Source organism: Notolabrus celidotus, chromosome 11 (assembly GCF_009762535.1).
Source record: "Notolabrus celidotus isolate fNotCel1 chromosome 11, fNotCel1.pri, whole genome shotgun sequence".
NCBI classification, from domain to species: domain Eukaryota; kingdom Metazoa; phylum Chordata; class Actinopteri; order Labriformes; family Labridae; genus Notolabrus; species Notolabrus celidotus.
In genome coordinates this window covers 31,218,893-31,240,064 of record NC_048282.1, presented here as the reverse complement: position 1 = coordinate 31,240,064, position 21,172 = coordinate 31,218,893, and the positions used below count along the sequence as shown (strand labels likewise).

The 21,172-nt window shown below is 42.8% G+C and overlaps 1 protein-coding gene across 1 annotated transcript in view; it reads right to left on the bottom strand.

Moving 5' to 3' along the window:
• Positions 1 to 21,172, bottom strand: part of plxna2 (plexin A2) — a 273,461-nt gene that overhangs the window by 124,675 nt on the left and 127,614 nt on the right. Inside the window, exon 5 of the mRNA XM_034696628.1 lies at positions 11,380 to 11,480. Within this exon, the coding sequence (XP_034552519.1) occupies positions 11,380 to 11,480 (101 nt within the window). The remainder of the gene's footprint in view (positions 1 to 11,379; positions 11,481 to 21,172) is intronic.

Genomic DNA, 21,172 nt, shown 5'->3' with positions numbered 1-21,172 from the left:
ACCACTTTTCAAACTCTATTCCTACTTTTGAAATGTGTCTTTTTTAAAATGCAACTCCCAATATAAATTCCCTTACCTCTTCTTTTTTATATATTCAACTGCTGCATTTTCTGTCTCTCTCTCTTCCACTATTTGTCCATATCTCTCTCTTTTGTCTCACTCTTTCACAAGTCGAAAATTAGTGCACCTTTCCAAGGCGAGGTGCACTCCTGTCGGCAATTTAGCGCTTCTTTTACATCCACAGTGGAAACGGGGGGGGGGGAAAAAAGACACTTGACGCGCTTTCAGGTGCAGGCAGCGGCGGCGCAATGTTTTATGCATGTGTCAGAGCTGATGCAAAAACCAGCCTGGTCATTAACCAACAAAAAGCCCTGCATTGATTCCCCTCACTCTGTTTTTAAAAAAAAAAAAATTCATTTGGGTTGGGGTAAAGTAAGATGAGAGCGCAGCACGAGATTAGGAAGCGGGGAGCAGGGGGTAGCAGGATGGCTGGCTGCTGTTGCCATGGTTTCAGGAGATGGCTATTATCTCTGTGTAGTTAGGAGCTGACCCCTTGCCTCTCTCATTAGCTGAAGTGCATGCCACTGAGTGTTGACTAGAATTCTGCCTCCCTCATATTCCCCCTCCTGACCCCCTTCCGCCTGGACACCATCCTTATCCCCGTCTGGTGTTGGCCTGTCAATCAAACCCTTCATAGATGCTTTGTTTTCCATCACTCACATTCCTTCGAGGAAGCTCAAACAAGGAAACGAGGTGTTATAGAATGTGATACACACCATAAATTTGTTTCATTCCTAATATAAACACACCCATTCCCATAACCATGAACACACACTTACATTCCTCCATGATTATGCACAGATTGACAGTACAAATGCACACAGTTCCTCCAGTCTGTCTGCTGTAATAAGCAGCTCATAGATATTTTCCCTGCGGGGCCCTCTGGAGGCAGTCAGCCTGGGTGTTATGCTCTCTAAGCCCTGTCCATGGTGCTGAAGTAGCTGCTCGCACTTCCATCATTACTTCTCTTCAGCACCAACAACTCCACTGCAGGGTATGAATGCAGTTTTGAGTGGCAGACACATTTTATGCAGTCATGCAAGGTGAGGGGTCAAACAAAACTCATACATGTATAAAAAAAAAGAGAAGAAGAGTTTATTTTGTCCTATGGCAGTGTGTGTGGGCTGCAGTGCAGGAGTTAGAGCTCTGAAGTGCAAATAAAGCCTTCACACAGTATATGTAACTTAATATAGTAACCTACTTCTTCCATATATATACTGTACAGTGGAATTCAGGGCGCCCCCACAAAAATCGACAATCTGAATCATTAGTCAGGAACACCAAAGTGACTGTCTGCAGTTTGTTCTGTATGTGAATGTACACACAGAGATTCTAGCAAAAGGCACTGCAACAAGCAGCAAACCAGCTCTAAAAAACAACCCTCAATGTCCACCAAGTTTTAACTACACTAAAGTGTTTAAAAATGAAAACACAGGAAATATTCTACAAAGGTCTGTGAGCTGAGCTGCTGCTAGCCTGGTTTGAGTTATGGGTTGTATTGTATGTTCTGTGTTTAAGGTCTCCTCTGGAAAAAACAACCATATATTCAAACAGATAAAAACACTGAATGAAGCTCTATCATCTACGCTCTTCTTTGACCAACTCAAGAGTCAATCAGGGACTGTGAGCTGCGCTGCTGCTAGCTTGTTTGCAGCTACTGTTCTTGTTTTTAGGTTTTTAGGAATGTATTGTACATTCTTTTACATCTTCCTGCCAAGGGACCACTGATGAAAATCAACTTATAGCTAACTCTGGCTTGACAGTTTTTGTTTTGCATGGCCCCTGTCAAATAAACTAATAAATAAATAAAAAATAAATAGGTTGAGTCCTTTATCCATTTTTCATCTGAAAGGGTTTTAAGTGTTTTTCAATATTTGTGGCTGTTTTAAGGCTAAAATCCAGAGTCTCTCTGGTGCTCTGTAGCTGGGTTTCGTTGGCTGTGAGCTGAGCTGCCACTAGATAGCTTGTTTTGAGGTGTTGCGCCTGCTTTGCGATAAAGGTTCTTGTAGCATTCATGGCTGGAAGTCTCCTCCTTTCCACAAAGTAACCCCCTGAGCAAACGATTTTCAGTTTACATTTCCTCAATGCTCTTTTTTGACAGACACAAAAGTACAGGAGGGACTGTTAGCTGAGCTGCTGCTAGCTTCTTTGCAGCTAATGTTCTTGTTTTAAGGTTATGATTCCATTATCAATTTTTCATCTACAAGGGTCTTACATGTTTTTCAATATATGGCTGTTATAAGGCAAAAATCCAGAGTCTCTCTGGCGCTCTAGCTGGGTTTCATGGGCTGTGATCTGAGCTGCTACTACATAGCTTGTTTGGAGGTGTTGAGTCTGCTTTGAGTAGAAGAGTTCTGAAGCATTCATTGTTGATGTCTCCTCCTTTGTACAAAATACTGAGCAAAGCACTTTCAATCTAGGTTTCCTTTACACTCTTCTTTGACAGACACAAAAGTACAGGAGGGACTTCTTTGCAGCTAATTTTCTTCTTTTTAAGTTTTAATTTCTTTATTTGTTATTCATCTGAAAGGTTTTTATACGCAGGTGTGTTTTTCTCTCTGAACTAGCAGATCCAGAGTAAAAGCCAGTTAAAACACAGAGTATGGCTGTTTTAGGGCCAAAATCCAAGGTCTCTGTTGCACTCTGTAGTTGAGTTTCAGGGGCTATGAGCTGAGCTGGTGCAATAATGAGCTTACTCACTGATTGGATCATTTATTCCACTGACTAGTTAAGGTGAAAACCCAAGCGACTTGACTGAAACACAAAGACAGTAGCAAGCTGGAGTTGTTATAATGTATGACAAACTCTGATGAATATGGATCTTACAGGTAAACCATGATACACATGTTTACTGGCAAGGGTATGGTCTGCCACTGAGGGCAAAAAAGAAAAACACATTTTTGATGTCTAATTACATGGCAAAATCTGATTCAAGTGATGCTACTTTAGAGAGTTTAATACAGCCCTATCAAATAGTGGGTGTTTTGTGGCTGCAGAAATGACTTTTTACACAGCAGAGTGTGAAGGGAACAGTCCTCAGGGTCTGTTACACCAGTGCGTGTTTCTTATTCCGTTGCCCTAGACAGGCAATTACGCTGTCGTCTCTCTTGTGCCGAGCTTTGATAGACACCCAGACATATAAACACACACACCCATTCACATGTACGCACTAACACACACAGGCACATACCCTCCGTTAGGGCCCATAGAGGTAATGTACACACTAAAACATGCGCAGGCACATACATATTCAAAGTAACATACAGCTCCCTTCAATAAATCCTTCACATGTTTATGCGCACCTTTACATACACACACACACGTGCATACTCTGGCCTTGACAGCAGAGCAGGAGCGGCAGGCGACAGGGAGAGATTTCTGTTCCTTTGTGTCCCCCCCCTCCTCTTCCTTCCCCTCCTTTACAACATCTAAGGACTCCAGTGAAAGTGTGAAGGCCTGTCTGATTGCAGCTCTAGCTGTGAGCACCATGTTTAAAAACAGGAGGGGAGAACAGAGGGGGAGCCATTTTAAAAATCACCTCCCTACCTTCCCTCACTGGAGCCAGAGCACATGGAAAGGAAAATGAGAGGCGAGGAGAGGAGACGCTTCAGTGGCGGGGTGGGAAGATGTAGGTAACAGGGAGGAGGAACTAGATGTATATTAAATATTTGATGTTGCTTAACAAAGCTTTAGTAGTCTTAAGTGCAGAGCTGTTATGTTGGAGGATCACAGGCATGGTTTGATTTGGCTGAATGGGATTTTTATCAGGGGACATTCCTACAGAAACACATGTTAATACAAACATGTATGAAGAGTGACTGCTGAGGGGCTGTGAGTCCCAAACATGAGAAGAGGAATCATTAGATAAGCGGTGATGTGCAGGGCTCTGCTGCCTACACACACACACACACACACACACACAACCTCCTCCCTTCAGTGTTCCATCCTTATACAGAGTGATTCAGGGCATTTGTTTCTTACTGCTGCATCCCTAAAGTGCAAGAATATCCATTTAAATGCAGACCACAGGAGGCACGCATAAAAGGATGGGTTAAAAAAAAAGAGATAAAAAAAGCAGGGTTTTCAATTTCAAACCGCTGCAGTGATGGTAAACTTCAGCAGCTCATGTTGCTGTGTGGGCTTACGCTGACATATGAAGGCACAGTATGAAACCCAGAGTTCATGTCAGGGGTCAAATCAGCCGCTACAAGTCGCAGTCTGTCCCTTGTGGTGGCTGATAATGTCACCACAGGACAGCGTGGACTGGACACAGAGCACAGCGCGGCCACGACCTGTTTGCTTCATCTTCTCGCAGATTGGAGAAGCTATTGTAGTGTAAACACAAAAAGGGGGTTAGCACACAAACCCAGTGTGTGGTTCATGCAAAGCAAAGTGTGTCAGGCTCCGTTTAAGATACTAGGTGAGGGTAAGGAAAAGAGATAAAGACAGAAAAGAGATTTACAAAGAGACCTTTTTTTCAGTGCTCTGCATCAAGGTACAGCTTTTGCTTGAGTGGGCTGAGAATGAAAAACTGGAACAAAAGCCAAAAAAAGCAGATCTGGGATGGAAGCAGCTCGAAAAAGACAAGAAATACAGACACACTGGGTTTTTAGGACCATTATGTAGCCTGCTGGCCCACACATACTGTACATACAGTATGCAGTATTTCAGCTATCATGTTGCCAATCTGTGCTTGTGCTATGTGCTAGGAAGAATCTATGGAAATATTGATAGAGCTGCATGTTCCCGATCGATAACTCATTAGGCACAATTGGGAAGATGGATGCAGCTTCCCTTTGACTGCTAACCGTGGCTGCGGCTGATGAGTCGGCCATTAGACACACAGTCTGACATTCACAATGGGCTGAAGCAGCCATTTTCATTGCTGGGCTAATTGTTGTTGCCACTGGTAAATTAGAGGAAATTTTATGGTCGGTGTTGGGAGTCATTTGTATCTCAGTGATGAACGAGCCACATAAACAAACAAGAAATATTCGCCCCTTGACAAAGCACGACTATCTCCTGTCTTAAATTCTTACCTCGTCCGCCTGAAATCCTTGGGTAAATTTTCAAAACAAGACCACTCTCTTAAAAAGCTGGCTGCATCTCTCACTGTTGACAAAGTGTACCCATTTAATGTGCTCCAACCAGGACACCACAACAAATCATTTGACAGCATTTACTCAGCCCCGTAACACAGATTTGTGAGAAGTGGACAGCTGTGTCATTCATGCTGCTGTGTGGGCTGCTACTGAAACAGATCTGAGCAGTTCAGCCACATGCAGACTGACAGAACAATACAACGCAGAACCCCAGTGTGGTACAGTGATATGTGATTCTGCTCAGAGCAGCCCTCAAATGCTGACTCACTCTCTGCTGGGGCTTACTACGCCAAATAGCCCTAAGCTGTCATACACACAACAAACTAGCATTTGTTATGACAAACTGAACACAACTCCTTACGCATGGATTACATAACTACTACCTAGTATGATGCATACTTCAATCCAAATGTAGTTCTTAAACTAGAAGGAATTATTCAGAGCAGAACTTTCCGATTAGGGTAAACCACTTGGTGTTCCTATGAGAAAATGAAAGCTCAGTTATTTAAAATAAATGATTTCCAAAAACAAGTCAGCTAATAATCAATGGCTAAGATCATTTCAGAGCAACAAGTAAGATTAACTTTAATAAATGAATGAACAGTGGATATAGCTTAAAGTATCTTTGTGTATTTATAGCTGTAGTAGTTAGCCAAGACAGCTTGCAAATAATTAGCTTAAAGTAATGAATAAAAACCTGAATAAGCAGCTGTCACTTCATCATGTATCCATGACCTTGAGCAGACAGTAGCAACAACTTTAGCTAGGGCTAAAGGTTATACAGCAATTAAGAAACATTGCTGCCTGAATGAGTAGCTAATAGTTAATAGCTAGCTAAAATAATCTACAAATGGTTGCTAACACCACTTTCAGCCAAGAGTAACTGAGAGGCTGTATTAAGCTAAAAGCAACAGATAAACAGTGAAAAGGTAATGTGGAGCTTTGTGATGCATTGCAAAGAAATTCCTAAAATGTTGTGTTAGCTTAAAGTAATAATTGATGCAAGTCAATGATCGATATATTTAGCTAGGTGACAGTAAAGTAGGCTTAAAGTGATTATTAATGACTGAGAAAATACTTAACAGATTTTGATAAGTTGGCCAAAACTAATGGATATATGTTTAAAATAGCTAAAAATAAATGTAAAAAAAATTTCCCATTTAAAGTTATAATAATAACAACAGTGGCTTAAAGTTAGGGGTGGTAGTCACGGAAAACTAGCTTGAATTTGAAGGTAGCATTTCCTCAGGACTCGGCTTTTTTTTCGCTCTTTCATTATGTATTGATTTCCATCGGGACATAAAGATCATTTTAAACAGTATAACAAAAAGTGTATCTAAATCTGACTACCAACCCCAGCTTTAAGAATGAAACTCAACAAATCTTTATTTTTATAGCATAAATTTACAACACATGTACATGTTATCGAAAGATGCTTGACCAAAAGAGCAGGTCTAGAGCATAATCTCTATTTACAAAGACCCAACATCAAGATAGATTCGGTCTTATCTTATCTTAATCCACCATGCCTAAAACACTGAAGCATTTAGTAAAGTGTCAAATAAAAACATCCTTTTAATAGGCAGAAACCTTGAGTAAACACAAACAAAGTTCAACCGTTATCACACATTTGTACTTAAACATAAACTCTGCTACAGCATACTATTGGTGTCCCAGTGTGTGATTCCACATTGCACTATGGCATGAGAGGCAGAGCAGGTGCTCCACATACACAGACATATCCACATTGTGCTGTTTGGTCCTGCTGGTTACAGGATGCTACACCATCTCTGACCAGGGAGGGTCAGAGGCACGACTACTTTGCCCCACCATTAATTGCCTCTGTGCGTTACATATAGCAGATAAGGTGTGACAGGGGTTGAAGTATTCCACCTTGATTTGGCAACATATAAGTGTATATGACTTTTCACAAAAATAATAAATAATAAATAAATAAAGAGCTGAGCATCCATTCATAAGGACATAACTGTGCTTTGGATACTTCAGCTCTTTAGATATGGTCGTGAAGGAACTTTAAACCTTAATGAAGGGAACCACTGACTTAGAGAAACTCACTATCCTGGTTAACCGGTGACCTTGGCACCGGATCCCTCGTCCAATCTCAGCTCTTGGACAGAAGTCAGACTCGCGGCTAATCCTGACAAATCTCGACAAAAACCTCTCGTCTACTCCTGGAATTTCAGAGCGAGCTGAGAGGATGGAAGGGAGAGCGGAGTGATGCGGGACATTTCGAGATGGAAAAGCCTCTTTTGGGCATGATTAGAGAGCTAATCTAACAGGGACAAGAAGCAGGCTGAGGGAGAAGGAGAGACAGATAGAGAGAGAGAGAAAGAGAGAGAGAGAGAGAGAGAGAGAGAGAGAGAGAGAGAGAGAGAGAGAGAGAGAGAGAGTGACAGACAGACAGAGGGAAAGCATCATCACAGCTCTGGTGTTTTTGGATCGTGGTCAGACAGAGGCTGAGCTCCCCATTCACAGGACTGCAACTGAAGAGCGCTCGAGATGATGAGCTCCCTTTGAGCCGCAATCAAAATGCTGCTCGGTTTTGTAGGCCGATGAGTGTGCAACATCAAACACTCTCTTTCCCTCTCTCGTATTCTCTTCCCCTCATTCTTATCCCCTCTCTTTTTTCCCCTCTTTCTCATTCTTCATGCATTCAGTGGATGCCTAGCAGCTGCTGGTAATTAAAGGACTTTAGAGTCTCACACCACTCTGAATCACAAGGAGAAGAAAGAGAGCGGAGAGACGGGGAAGACTGAGACGCCACTCCTGGACAGCCTCTTTCTGCATCCCTCACATTCTCTTCTTCTCACTCATCATCGCAAACCAAGCTAATGTCCGTCTATGTTCCTAATTAGCCACCTTCGAAAGCTCCACTTCAATGAGTATACAGGAGAAAACATAAAGAAAAAAAGAAGGAGGGGGGGCACAGAAGAAAAAAGGGATGTATATTGTGGATGGCAGCTGTAAAAGGAGGGAGGGGGGTGATCAAAGCGATGGGTGTTTATGCGTGGCAACCATCCCTCTCTGGAGTGTGGAGGAGCTTATTCCAGAGGGGAAGAGTGTCGAAATGGGAGACAGCGCAGTGTTGAGACGCGCCGAGCTGAGAGGAGATGAGCGGTGCAGCTCACATGCTAGCTTTGCTGTGAGGGGGGGGTGAGTGAGTGAGGTACATGGGAAAAAGGGGGGAGGGAGTATGATTCCACCAAATCAACAATGACGGAGAGACAGTTGGTGAAGAAGTGGAGGAATGGAAGGGAAAAAAGGGGGCAGAGGGAAGCGGGAGTGATTACAGCTGTGGATGGCACCACGGCTGGCGAGAAATTTAATTTTGGGAGTGTGGGATGAAGAGAGGGGGGGTCGGGGGCTCTTCGGCAGAAGGGTGCAGCTGCTTTTCTGCAGCAGTATCTGACACATACTTGCTTTTAGTCTTAGTTATGTTGAGCATTCATGCAGGCTTCATGCCAGTTAAACCCTTGTAGCAAACACCTCCAGGTTTACATGAGGAGCTGCAATGAATAATTGAGTACAGGATAATTAATCAACAAGAATTTTAACAATCGTTGAATCTTTTAGGTTGTAATGTTTGCAAATCTGAGAATCTGAAGTATATGGATTTTCAGGTTTAAGCCTTTTTTAAGTTAAACTCTTTGGATTCTGGACCATTTATTTGGAACAGAAGCAACATAAAGGCTCCACTTTGGGCTTGGGGACTTTATTATGAACATTTTCCAACTTTTGGACTTCAATGAGACCAAACTATTATTATCCTATGAGTTACAGCTCTAATTTTGAGTAGCACTCATGTTATTTTGCTGTGCCATGAGAGGGAAATTTGGTCTGGCAAGGCAAGGCAAGGCAACTTTGTTTGTATAGCGCATTTCATACACGAGGGCAACCCAATGTGCTTCACATTAAACCATTAAAAGCATTGAAAACATTCAGACAAGCATAAAAGACCACAGTTAAATTGACAAATATATAAAATATAGAAAAGAAAAGGAAAATTACAAATATATATTAAATTTTTTTTTTTAAATCTGTCTGAATATACAAAAAAAGACAAGATCAGATCTAATCCATTGATTCCTCATTGGGTAAAATGCACATGTTGAATGAGCACTGAGGCCTCTTTCCTTTTAACATCTGTCAGTTAAAAGAACGTATTTAACTGAGCATCTGCAACTCGGATACATCATAGCTGCTTCAAAAATAAGATTGCCTTTTTTAACAAACCTGCCTTGTCTAATCCCCAGGGATGTTTTCATCAGCATATTTACAAGAAGAGAAGAATGTTGCATGCAACACCCAAAATCTAGATTTGTACCAAGGACATTGATTTGTGAATACCCTTGTTCTCTTAATGCATCATTTTGGGTGATTTTCTGGTGGAGAGGTTTAGTATTCTAAGAGGCAGTGTAAAGTGAATGCTCTGTCTGCAGTACAAGAAGCCTATTACAAGACTGCAATCTCAAGGTGCATTCACAACAATCAAGTGTTCCATTCTTTTTTGATATGCCAACTTTTCCACCTTAGCAAAAAGTAGAAACTCTCTTTTTTAAAGACTTCATTAGTTCTTTTACAGTGTGGCATTTCTCCTCTGTTTATCATGTTCAAATTGAAACTGCATGTGCAAGAGTGAACTATTCTTCGTTGAACTTTTTTCCCCTCTGCGCAGTAACTCATCCCGTGCTGACAGGGGTCCTGCCATGCTCGTTGCAGGGTCAGAGCAGAGAAAGGGGGTATTAGGAGCAGAGACAGGTGGCACGAGGGTCTGCTGTGTGGAGAGAACAGATGGCTGATCTGACGTGAATCAGGGTGCTGACCTTCTCTCCCCGCGGTACAGTACAGCGGTCCACACAAGTGTTTGTGCATGTACACAAAAATGGAAAACCATGTGCTTGCACACACGTGCATGCACACGTTCAGACACTCGCCCTTAAACACACACTCGAAAACACACTAACCAGCTGTTTCTCTCTCATTGCTGATTTCACTGCATCAGCTCCAGGATCTATTCATCCTTCAGCATCAGCAGCTCTTACACGGTGTGGATTTTAAATTCCCACTAACCTGAATTATTCCGCTCCCCTACCACACCTACACAAGAGCATATGATGAACAGCCTAGCACCGGGGCTAATGTTGTGGTAAATGATCCCTGTGTGAAGGCACGCATACTGCAGAGAATACAGAGCTTTAGCCGACCCCTCCCGCACCTCCACACTGGCACATGCTGAATTACCTTGTCGCCAGGCAATTATTTGTCCTGTCCCAGCTTTGGAGTGATGTAAATTACTTTAAGTGCACTTTGCAGGGGCCGCCATCACGATAATGATGATTGCAGCGGGGCTCTGACACACACAAAATATTCAGCTATACCTTCAGAGAGAGGGGCTGCATTTAAGAGGGGACGTGAGAGGGGAATTTAAGACTTGGCAGCTAGAAAGAAGAAGCTCAGACTGATGAGGGGATGTGTGTGCTTTAGAAACAAAGAGAGGGAGAGAAGGAGAAAGAGCTGTGTTTCTTTCAGATTCTTGGTGCTGTATTCATCTTTTGTCCACAACATATTCTCTTAAATCATCATTTATACTCAGACAATACCACATCCAGTGACTCACACTCTAAGTACAACAAATGTACCTTTTTTTTTCCAAGCTGTTTTTCTCTCTCCTGTCTTTCTTTCTAGAAGTTTGCTCCTCTGTAGTTCATCTAAGCTCCAGCAGGTGTCACTCACATGGCTTTAATGCTTGTTCCTTGGTTGTTGGCTGCTGTTGTAACAGTGAGTGGTACATTTTGCCAAACTTGCTCAGAAGGTGCACAACAAATAGGAATTTGGCTTGAAAAGATTGAGACAATGTACACTTCACTTTAAGACGCACATCTGGCATCTGCGTGCAAGAAATCTGACGAGACAAAGAGTCTCTGTTTTGTTTTTGTCTGTGTTTTAAAAGTCCACGCAGAGTAAATGGTTTAATTTCCTGTAAATTCCAAGTCTTGAGAGGTACAAAGTTTTGCACCTCTGAGGCAGAGCTAACCGTTCCCAGACAGATGCTATCAACTGTCCTCAAGAATATTTGAATCCAAGAAAATGTCCTCCCATTGAGCACAGATATTTAAAGCCGTTTTGGAACATACTCAGTGCAATCTGAATGCAAAGTATCTGTAAAGTGACTGGGTGATGATTTGAGGATACTCACATGTTGTGCAGGACACACCAGCCGCAGTGTGGGTCTCCTGAGCTCAGACACTCTCCACACGTCCCGTACTGCTCACATGACTCGATGGGAACTTGGGTGACCTGAAAGCACATGAAAGGGTTGAGGTTATAGTGCAGTATGATAAACATCACAAGGTTCAGGAAAACTTTTAGTATGCGCTAAAGGAATGCTCATTCAAGCAGAAAGAAAATGAATGATTAATAAAGGTTTAATTTCCTCAATGATCACAACTGCTCTGTTCTTGTTATTGGCCAATCACCATCTCTCCCACTTCAGTATTACAACAGTGTTCATGTTTCATGTTGACCTGATGCTCAGAGTGATAAGCCTCCCATGTTTGAGTGCACTCTGCCCCTGAATGTCAATATGTGAGATGTCAACTGTAGCGCAACTGTTGCCTTTATGCAGAGCCAAAGAAACGGCAGTGAGCAGGTGGGATCAGTTGGCTAGAGAGAGCTGTCTCTCTGCCATCAATGGGCTCTTGTCTGCAGCAGGGCATCTGTCCATGTAGGTACAGCCTGAACAAACACACCTACACATGAAGAGACACTTTTCACAACAGTGTGTGCCCAACTTGAATCAAAAAAGGTTTGGACTTTGTAAACTTTATTACAGTGTAGCTGCAGTACAATCACAGAAAACAAGAGTCATTACACTCTTCTCCCCGAGCATATGTTAAAATCATTAAAAACAAACAGTTGACAGCCTCATAATTGGAAATTTGAAAAGCAATTATTAATGTTGTACTGTAAGTTTGAGCTTGAAAGGAATGACTGGAGATCAAAACTGGTATTTCAAAGCCAAACATGTTGAAAGTGTCAACAGCCAAGAATTTGAATAAGCACTTTGAGCGCAAAGCAAACACACTCACAGCCACCAATCCACACTGATCCACACAGGGCCGTTTGGACTACAGTCATTTGAGCAAAGAACAAACATCCTTGTGTTTTACATTTAACTTACACAAATGTGGACTGGGTAATTTACATAGAATCTTTGGATGCAAAACATGAGAGAAGCATGAGTATCAAACATGTATCTCCTCTGCTGGGACTGTTTTCCGCTGCTACAAAACATGAACTCATCCTTCTGTCAGTTATATATGGGTTTGTTTGTCTGTGTGTGTGTGGGTGTGTGTGTGTGTGTGTGTGTGTGAATCTAGCTGTGCCTCTGTCTGCGTCTGTTTGTCTGCCAGACAAGGTTCTGCTCAGCCACATGGCCCTCAGTCTGTTTGTGCAGCACAGAGTGTGATATGGAGGTCAGTGTGTATGTGTGTGTGTGTCTTTGGGTGTCAAATGGGGCTGTCCAGCTCGCACCTGAATCTCGCTGTCAGTAGGAGTAAATGTACACAGTCTTCTACACAGTGGGACACAAACAGGAGCAGAAGAACTGAGTCACAAGAAGGGCGAGGGCCTATTGAAAAAAAAAAGTAATTTTCAGAGTGTAACACGGGTTAATTTTCAGCCGCTTCTGTCTTTCAGTTTCCTGGCAATTGCCTGGTTGGATAATGACAGCAGACTGTGACAGTGTGTGCCCTGTTCAGCTCGGATCAATGCCTAATAAGTGGCTCCTCTGCAAAGTGTGGGGGAGGGAATGAAAGGTGCAAGAAAAAACACCAGTTAAGTGTTGTTGTGAATGTGGCCCATTGCAAATCGCCCACAACTGGGTGATATTAAATGCTGTTAGCACCAGTGGCTTAATTAACTGCTAGCTACAAAGCGAGAACAGCTGCGCGTCAATCAATAGCTTTTATATAAATATATTTAATTTATCAAATTAAAAGAAAATACACCGTTTAAGTCAAAGATTGTAATGTGTGCCATCTGTTTACCGATTTACCCATTTTATTTTGACGTCACATTTAAGATAGGACACTGAAATGTTGTTTTAATGTCATAATGACTGTTTAAGATTAGCAAATCCTACCCTGTCTCTCTTAAAAATATGTACCATGATATGTTCTGCTTTATATTTGACCAGAGTTATATTTTGAGGTAAACCCACTAATTTTACAAGCTTATTAAAGAGCTAACAATAGCATTTTCATGTTAGCAAGCTAACATTATCAACAGCATTACCACTCACAGCTAACATAGAGGCAGAAAGCTGAAATGACAGTTAGCTAGCTAACATTAGAGTCACCTGGCTGGAACAGTTAGCTGGCTAAAATGAGTGTTAACTGGCTGGAATCACAGTTAGCTAGCTAATATTAAAGTTAAGCCAACTGTTAGGCTAACTTTCTTACATACTGTTTATAAGAGCTCTGTCCAAATTTCCCTTCCCGAGATAAATAAAGTATTTCTGATTGTGATTGTGATTTTGAAATGACAGTTATCATGCTAATATTAGGGCTAAGTGGCTGTAATCACAGATAGCTAGCTAGTTCAATGTAGCTGGCTGGGATAACAGTAAGCTAGTTGGAATTACAGTCAGCTATCTCAAATCATGGTTAGCTAATTAATATACGAGTTAGCTAGCTGAAATTACAGTTAACTTGTCTAAAGTATTGATTAAAAGATAGATAAATTGATACTCTTCTGAGGTTTAAATGATGAAACTGGTACTAAAAAAAGGGAACTATGGTTGAATGAGAGATGTTTTGGTTAGCTATAAATTTCTACTTTTACTTTTAAGTTTATCACTTTTCAACAGTTATCAAACAAGGCTAAATGCTAACATGTGCTGTTAAAGGGGGTTGATAAGTTGTATTATCTTAAAATATAGCTGTAGTTTGCAACATGAATTTCAATCTATTGGTTTTTTTTTGTTTCAGGTCAATTAGGAAGCTGTGAAATGATAATGGGAATCATGTTCCTTATTTTTCTAAATCTGTAAAGCTCAAAACGGAAAACATTCAAACAGCATTTCAGCTTCCCTGTCTCCGATGTCAGAGGAATACGGCCACTGTGAGAATACGGTAAATTGCACAGCCTATGAAAAGTAATAGTCTCCAAACTGTCAGCTGCTGTGAAACCTCAGACTGATATGTGCACCATGTATGTATGTTTTTCTTTGTTTTGTCTTTGCTCCTCTAAAGCGTAGCAGTCCTCCACCTGTCTGCTGGTGCTAAACCCTGCGGCAACAGAGAGATGGACCCAAAGGGACAAAGAAAGCCATTGACACGGTGGGACGTTGACAATCTCTGCGCTGTGTGGCAGCCTCGATTCGGCATGGACACTCCTGTTAGATTAACCCCCTGTCACCTCAACAAACTCTGTTTGGTGTGTGTGTGTGTGTGTGTATGTGTGTTGCCTTGCTCCAGGACAAACAGGTGGCATGCTGTAATGAGCTGCAGACGAGGTCACATCAGCAGCAGAGGCCACAACTGATGACAAACAAGCCCACCAGGAGCGAGACTCGACTGGGGGGAAACAGTCAACTCGGGCTGTTTGTCTATCTGAAAGTGTCTGAATCCCCTCTTCACCCCCTGAAAAAAAAGCCCAACAGATCTTTCCTGACACATGCATGAGGCTGTTGAGACTTTATAGTATAACTTTCACAGAGGCCCAGCACCATGAAAGGGTTACAGTGTGGAGACAGCTGTCAGCGGGGGGAAAGTCGGGGGAGCTTGGTAGGAGGGGGTGTCCCTTATGGAGTGGTGTCTAAAGACAGACAGACGCAGCCCCACTGTCAGCTGATACAGATGGAGACACAAAAAAAGGTAACAAGGAGGAAGAGGAGAGAGGTAAACAGGCTAACAAAACCTGTGAACTGAAAAGCACAGAATAAGAGAGACTGTGTGTTTGTGTTGTGCATGTGTCTGTGTGTGTGTGTGTTTGTATTGATGTTAAGGCCAGCATGGGCCAGTAGTGGAGGTGAGGGGGTGAGGGGCGTTGGATGGGGGGATCACAGCAGCTGTTGCCCAGCACACGCTACAGTCACTCAACACAGCAGGGCTGCACAATGAAGCCCCTTCTCCCACTGTGCCTGTATGTGTGTGTATGTGTGTTTGTACACACACATGCACAGCACCATAACGGATGTGCAGATTGTTGTTCCTGTGTTTTCCAGGAAGACAAAGAAGCACTGCATGGGATCTGATATTGCCTCCAACTTTCTCTGCTCTCTGTCTCTGTTTTCTCTCAAAAAACACATTCATACAGTAGCCACAGCTGACCTGAGGTAGAGCGAGCATTGTCAGGGAGCAGCACCACTGAGCTCTGGTAAATGAATGCTAATAAAATTCCTGCTTCAGATGACCCTAGCAGGGGGTTATTCAACCAAAGAGGCTACAGTGGAGTCGCACACTGGATAAAACCAGGGGGACTGACTGACAGCCGCGGGTTAAAACAACAGCTTCCTCTCTTTCAAAGGCTCATGTTGAATAGGCTTCAGCTCCCATTCATAATGTCAAGCCTTAACTAATGCAGGGCTGTCGTCTCTGTCTGTGAAACCTATACTCATCCAGGGATTTGTGCATTTTGTGTAGTGGCCAGCATTACAGTACTTCCATCTGGGCATTATTTTTGTGCATAATTGCAACAATCTTATCAAATCGTACATGAAATTAAAGATGTTGGGAGAAGACATACTTTGTAGTCGATGTAAGGTAACGTGATTTTTGTGAAATAAAGTCTTCTAAATTTAACTTGGCATCATTTGCTGCCATTTTGGGCTACCAACATGAGAACTTTCACCGTGTTTCTTTTATAAATAATGTATGTAGCTTATTTTTGTTGCAGATGTCTCTGGAGAGAAACAACTTCAACAACAACAAAAACCGGGGAGGTGACAGTGTTGTCACAGAGAGCTGGAGGTTTGGGCATTGCATAATAAACATGCTGCTGCCTTCCTTGTGTCGGGATAGAATCCCCACTGTACTTTTTTTTTTTTTTTTTCCCAGCTTTATTTTCAGCCACCTGTGAATTGTGACTCCAGTTCAGCTCCTCTGCCCTGCTGCCCTAAGACCCAGCCATGCTCACTGCACCTCTGTGATGGATGGGGGCACAGGGGGCAGGAGAGAGGAGAAAAAAAAGCACAGAAGAAGACACAAAAAAAAAAGAAGTGCACAAAATACACAAAGGAGGACAGAGCAGAGCGGAAACTATCAGCTGCTTTGTGTTCAGATGAGGCTGAGCCTCTGCGGCGCCAGATGTGCCGTACTACGCTGAGCCAAAGAGAAAGCAAGGGAGAGCGAAAAATCCCACTGTCACCAGTAGTGCAGAGGAAGCGGTTTTGCAAAGCGGTTGCCAAGGCAACAGGCATGATTCTGACCTCAGGAACACCCCCTTATTCACCAGTGACCGCCCCCCCCAAAAAACCTTGAGCAGTGTACGGTAAACAGCTGGCACCTCTGGGACTTCCTGCCACCTACACCTCCTTTTAAACATGTACAGACACACACACGCAGACACACACAGTGGCGGCTACCCTATCCATTTTTAATGAGAGTTAGCCGGGCTACCACGTCACTGGAATGAGGCACATCGATCATGAACACAATACCCATTCCAGCAGAGAGAGAGAGAGAGACAGAAACAGAGAGAGAGAGTGAGCATGGGAGGGAGGTATCTGTGTGTGTGCTTGAGCTGCCTAATGACAAAGGCACAAAAGCAGAGCAAACACTTGCTGCTGAATGAATGAAAACCAATGAAATCTACATGAGTCTCTTGGTCCCAGACTAACCCTGCATGGGGTTCCTGTGCACAGGCGAACTACACACGGACGCCTGAGCTTTTTCCCTGACTCGCCACTCTTTAATCTGCTCTCCCACTGAGACTCTTCCCACAGACAACAGCCACGTCTCCCATGTCCTCTTCTCACTCTCCCCTCCTGTTCCTGGTCTCCCCAACTTACAAAATCCTTCCACTGCACTGTCTAAGACCCGAACAAATCCGCTCTGTATCTTATCCGTCTTGTTGACTGGTGGCATTCCTCACAGCTGCAAAAAAGTGCTGTGTTTTACAGGTATCTATAAATACAGACATGAATAAATTACTTCCTTTTAAGTGGTGGTCTGAGGTCAGACGCTGGTTCAACCCAATCATCAATATCCATCTTAAGCATGGTTGGCTCTGAGACAAGAGGTGAGGGGTTCTGTTGAAGTGTTGTGGCTAGTCCGAGGATAATCAGGTCTCGAGACTCTCACTAATTACACCCAGCTTGATTAAGGAGAAAAAAAAAAGGGGCATCAAGTGTGTGGATGTTGGGGGTGCACGGGTGTTGATCCCTTGGGGGCCTTGAGTTGACTCTACAAAAAACCCCAACAGCTGGGACCTTTGATGGCGGCTTAAAACCCACATTCCTAGAGCAAATGTGTAAAAGTAATTAATTTAAACCACATGTGCACATAACGGCTGCACATAAAACTCCCCCCTCATCATGTACATAAAAAAGTACAACCTTTATCCCCCTGGAGACATGATGCTGCTATCTGCTGCTCTGTTCGCACTAAAAGGAATCGCTTTTAGAATCCTTGTTTTTGTTGTTGTGCTTGTTCCAGATGTCAGAAGGCTGCCTGACAAGTCGTTTGAGAGAAACAAGTTTAGTGTAGGGATACACAATATTGATTTTCTTCCACTGTATTGCATTTATTAAAGCACTGTCTCCAGCACCAGTGCAGGATATGTTCTGGATAAAAGGATGTTTGGAGAATTCAATGGGATATACAGTACCATTGTGTGTTTGTGGTTTTTTCTGAAGGTCAGATCCCTTTATACTGGGTGGTTTCAGAATAACTGATTTGAACGTAGAATAGATACTACTCAGAGTGATATTATTCATTGATTCTGTGAGGCCAAACCTTGGAGGGAGAAGAGGCTGAGGCAAAATAAAATGATACAGCATGCTTCATCTACAAACAGCCATCTCCTATACGGTACTCAAAAATGATTGGGTGTAGAAATGGGAGCTTTTGACCTTTATTGTCACAGCTTTTATTTCTCTGTCTATTCACCCACTCAAAGGCGAAACACACAATGACACACAATGACACACACACACACACACACCGGACACACACACACACATCATTCTGTTTATTGGATTTGGCCTGAGCTCTTAGATCTGGGTCAATTGAAAACATCAAGATACTGTATCAACACAAAGCTTGGTTTAAATACAGAATAAAATCAGAGGGGGGGCTTGTCCATTGGATATATTGCAACACACTAACCGTATGATTGGATAACAGACAGTGGGGGATATCGAGATATTACAATTTGATCAAGCAGAAATGCTTTTTTCCAAATCCCAATGTCTAAAACAAACACCCCCACCTTCACTCCATATTAGAGCTTTCACCCCCCCTGTTACCCCTCCTCAGTCCTGGCCAGGACTGGTCCCTGGCAGCCCATCAGAAGTAACAGACTGGTTGGAGACTAACTGCCAAGCAGGGAGGAAAGGGATGGGGCAGGTCAGGCGTGTGTCTTCTGACCGTAGTTTGAACTCGGAGTCTGAGAGGCCATTATGTGTTAAGGCTGACCCAGGGACGATAACTATGTGTTTAAGGGGGTAATAATACAGTTCAGCGTTTTCTTTGTGACATCTCTTATGATGAGCAGCCATTGTTGTGGTTTCTCTGGTGGAATTCATGTGGTGTAGACTTGGTGTCTTTTCAATATGAGCATGAGTGGGTGGAGAGTGGGTTTTTTGTTACTTTATTGGTGGCTTCTATTTTCCCAGTTCATCTTCTGTTATCTCCACTGATAAATGCCACTTATTTTTCCTAATTCATTAGAAACACAAGTCTATAAAGCATCATGACGGATTGACTAATGTAAAAGATATAATCGTCTGCATATCGGCTTTATTACTTTGGCACCATTCCTGGAGGGATGTTAGTGTTTTCCTTATCCCTACATCTCCCTTATAATTCAATCAACTCCCAAAAATATATGTACGAGTTCAGAATTCAACCTAGCACAGTCACTTCTACATTAGTGTGTAAAGATGGGAATTGGTACGATTGTATTGATCCCAATAACATTATCGATTCTGCTTGTTGATCAGAGTCCTTATCGGTTCCCTTATTGTGAACATAGGATGGAAAATACATTACGTACAATCACTGATCTGCTGAGATGGGGAAGCTCTTGTTGCAGTTACTAATGATCATGTTAATGGGCAACTTAAGGCATTTTTCGACCAGAGGAACTTTACCCCGGACCTAGGGACTTTACCCTGGAACTACGTGTGTTTCAACCGGTGGACCCAGGGTCTAAATTTAGCTCAGGGGTAGATAATCTCACCCCTAAAAAGCCCCTCCTAGGGGGATAGTACTTTTCAAAGGTCTATGTAACTATGGTCGCATTGTTTACATACGAGATCAGCTGTTAGCATCACGTAGCATGTTGATGCTAAACGATGCTAGGCCCGATGTTCCCTGCGAGCTGAGGAGAAGGAGGCAAGGACGACGTGCTGGTACTGAGGTGCAAGCTAAGAAAAGACGACATCAACCTGTCCTTCCACTCACCGTTATGGGGAATGTAAGATCTATCTATGATAAGGTGGACGAGCTAACCCAGCACCAGAGGGAATACTGGCAGAGTAGCATCATGCTAACAGAGCTAACACCGGACACGAACGCCACATTGGAAGGATTTCACCTGCTGTGGGCGGACAGGTTGCAGGAGAGCGAGACTGGACGGGATGGTGAAGGCGGCCAGCTCAGTCCTGGAACCTGTGGAGGTGGTGGCTGACGGGAGAGTTGTTGCCAAGCTGTCGTCTCTGACGGACATTTCTTTCCTATATATATTCTTGTTGAAATTCTTGTACTGTACACCTTCTTGTTTGCTGCTGTAACTCCATGAATTTCCCCGTTGTGGGACGAATAAAGGAGTATCTTATCTTATCTTATCTTATCTTATCTTAAAAGACCCTGGAACTCTTAGTCAAAAAGGCGTCTCTAGTGTCATAATTAACAGCTCTCAAAAACTCTCTCATGAATGCTTTGAGGTTTTCATTATAGAGGAATATTATGAGTATATTTTGTCATTATATTTAAATAATAAACATGGATGCATTCATAAGGACTCTTTTCTTGTTTCAACCAACAGCTGTTGGAACCAACAACTCCTGCTGAATCCATCTGAAAGTCGCCATATAACAGGGTCACTCTTTAAACTGAAACGCTGTCGGTGTAGAACATCAAATGCTTTGCAGTCCCAATATTTAATGCTGTGCCACGTCCCCAATTGCTGGTGTTTCTACCCTTACTTAAACTCACACAGCCACAGTTGATTGTTGTGTGCCTTGACTCTCTTGACGCATGACATCTATGTTTTTCCAGGCGCACAGAACAAAGCAGAAGGCATTGATGAGGCGACCATTAAGCATAAAGGCAAATTATGTCAACGGCTCGAACTAGTTGGAACCTGCTCCTTTCCAAAAGTGTTTCTCGGTTTCCATCCCTACTACTGTGCCATATCTTTTTACTAGTGAGCCCCTGTTCAGTTCATCTCAGACAGCACAGCAGATGGTCCATCAAATTTTGAAGGATCTCACTTTTGTTTCAAACTGTTTTAAATATACATATGAGGAACTCCAAAAATAATTTTAAACAATTTATCACTCCTCTCTGAGCTCTGCATAGTAAGTACTCTATTCCACCTCCTACACTCTGGCCCTGTGCAAAAACACTGATAAAGTCCCCTCTCTCATGGGCATGCATATGGACACACACACGCCATATTTACACAAACATAGCCTTGAATTTCAACATGTGTCCCCTTGACTGACCGCCAACTGTATGGATTAAATACAAACTGGGGCAGTGCGTAATAAGGCAGGTGGAGAAAGGAGATGAAACAGTCTCATAATCTTTGTTTGTGTG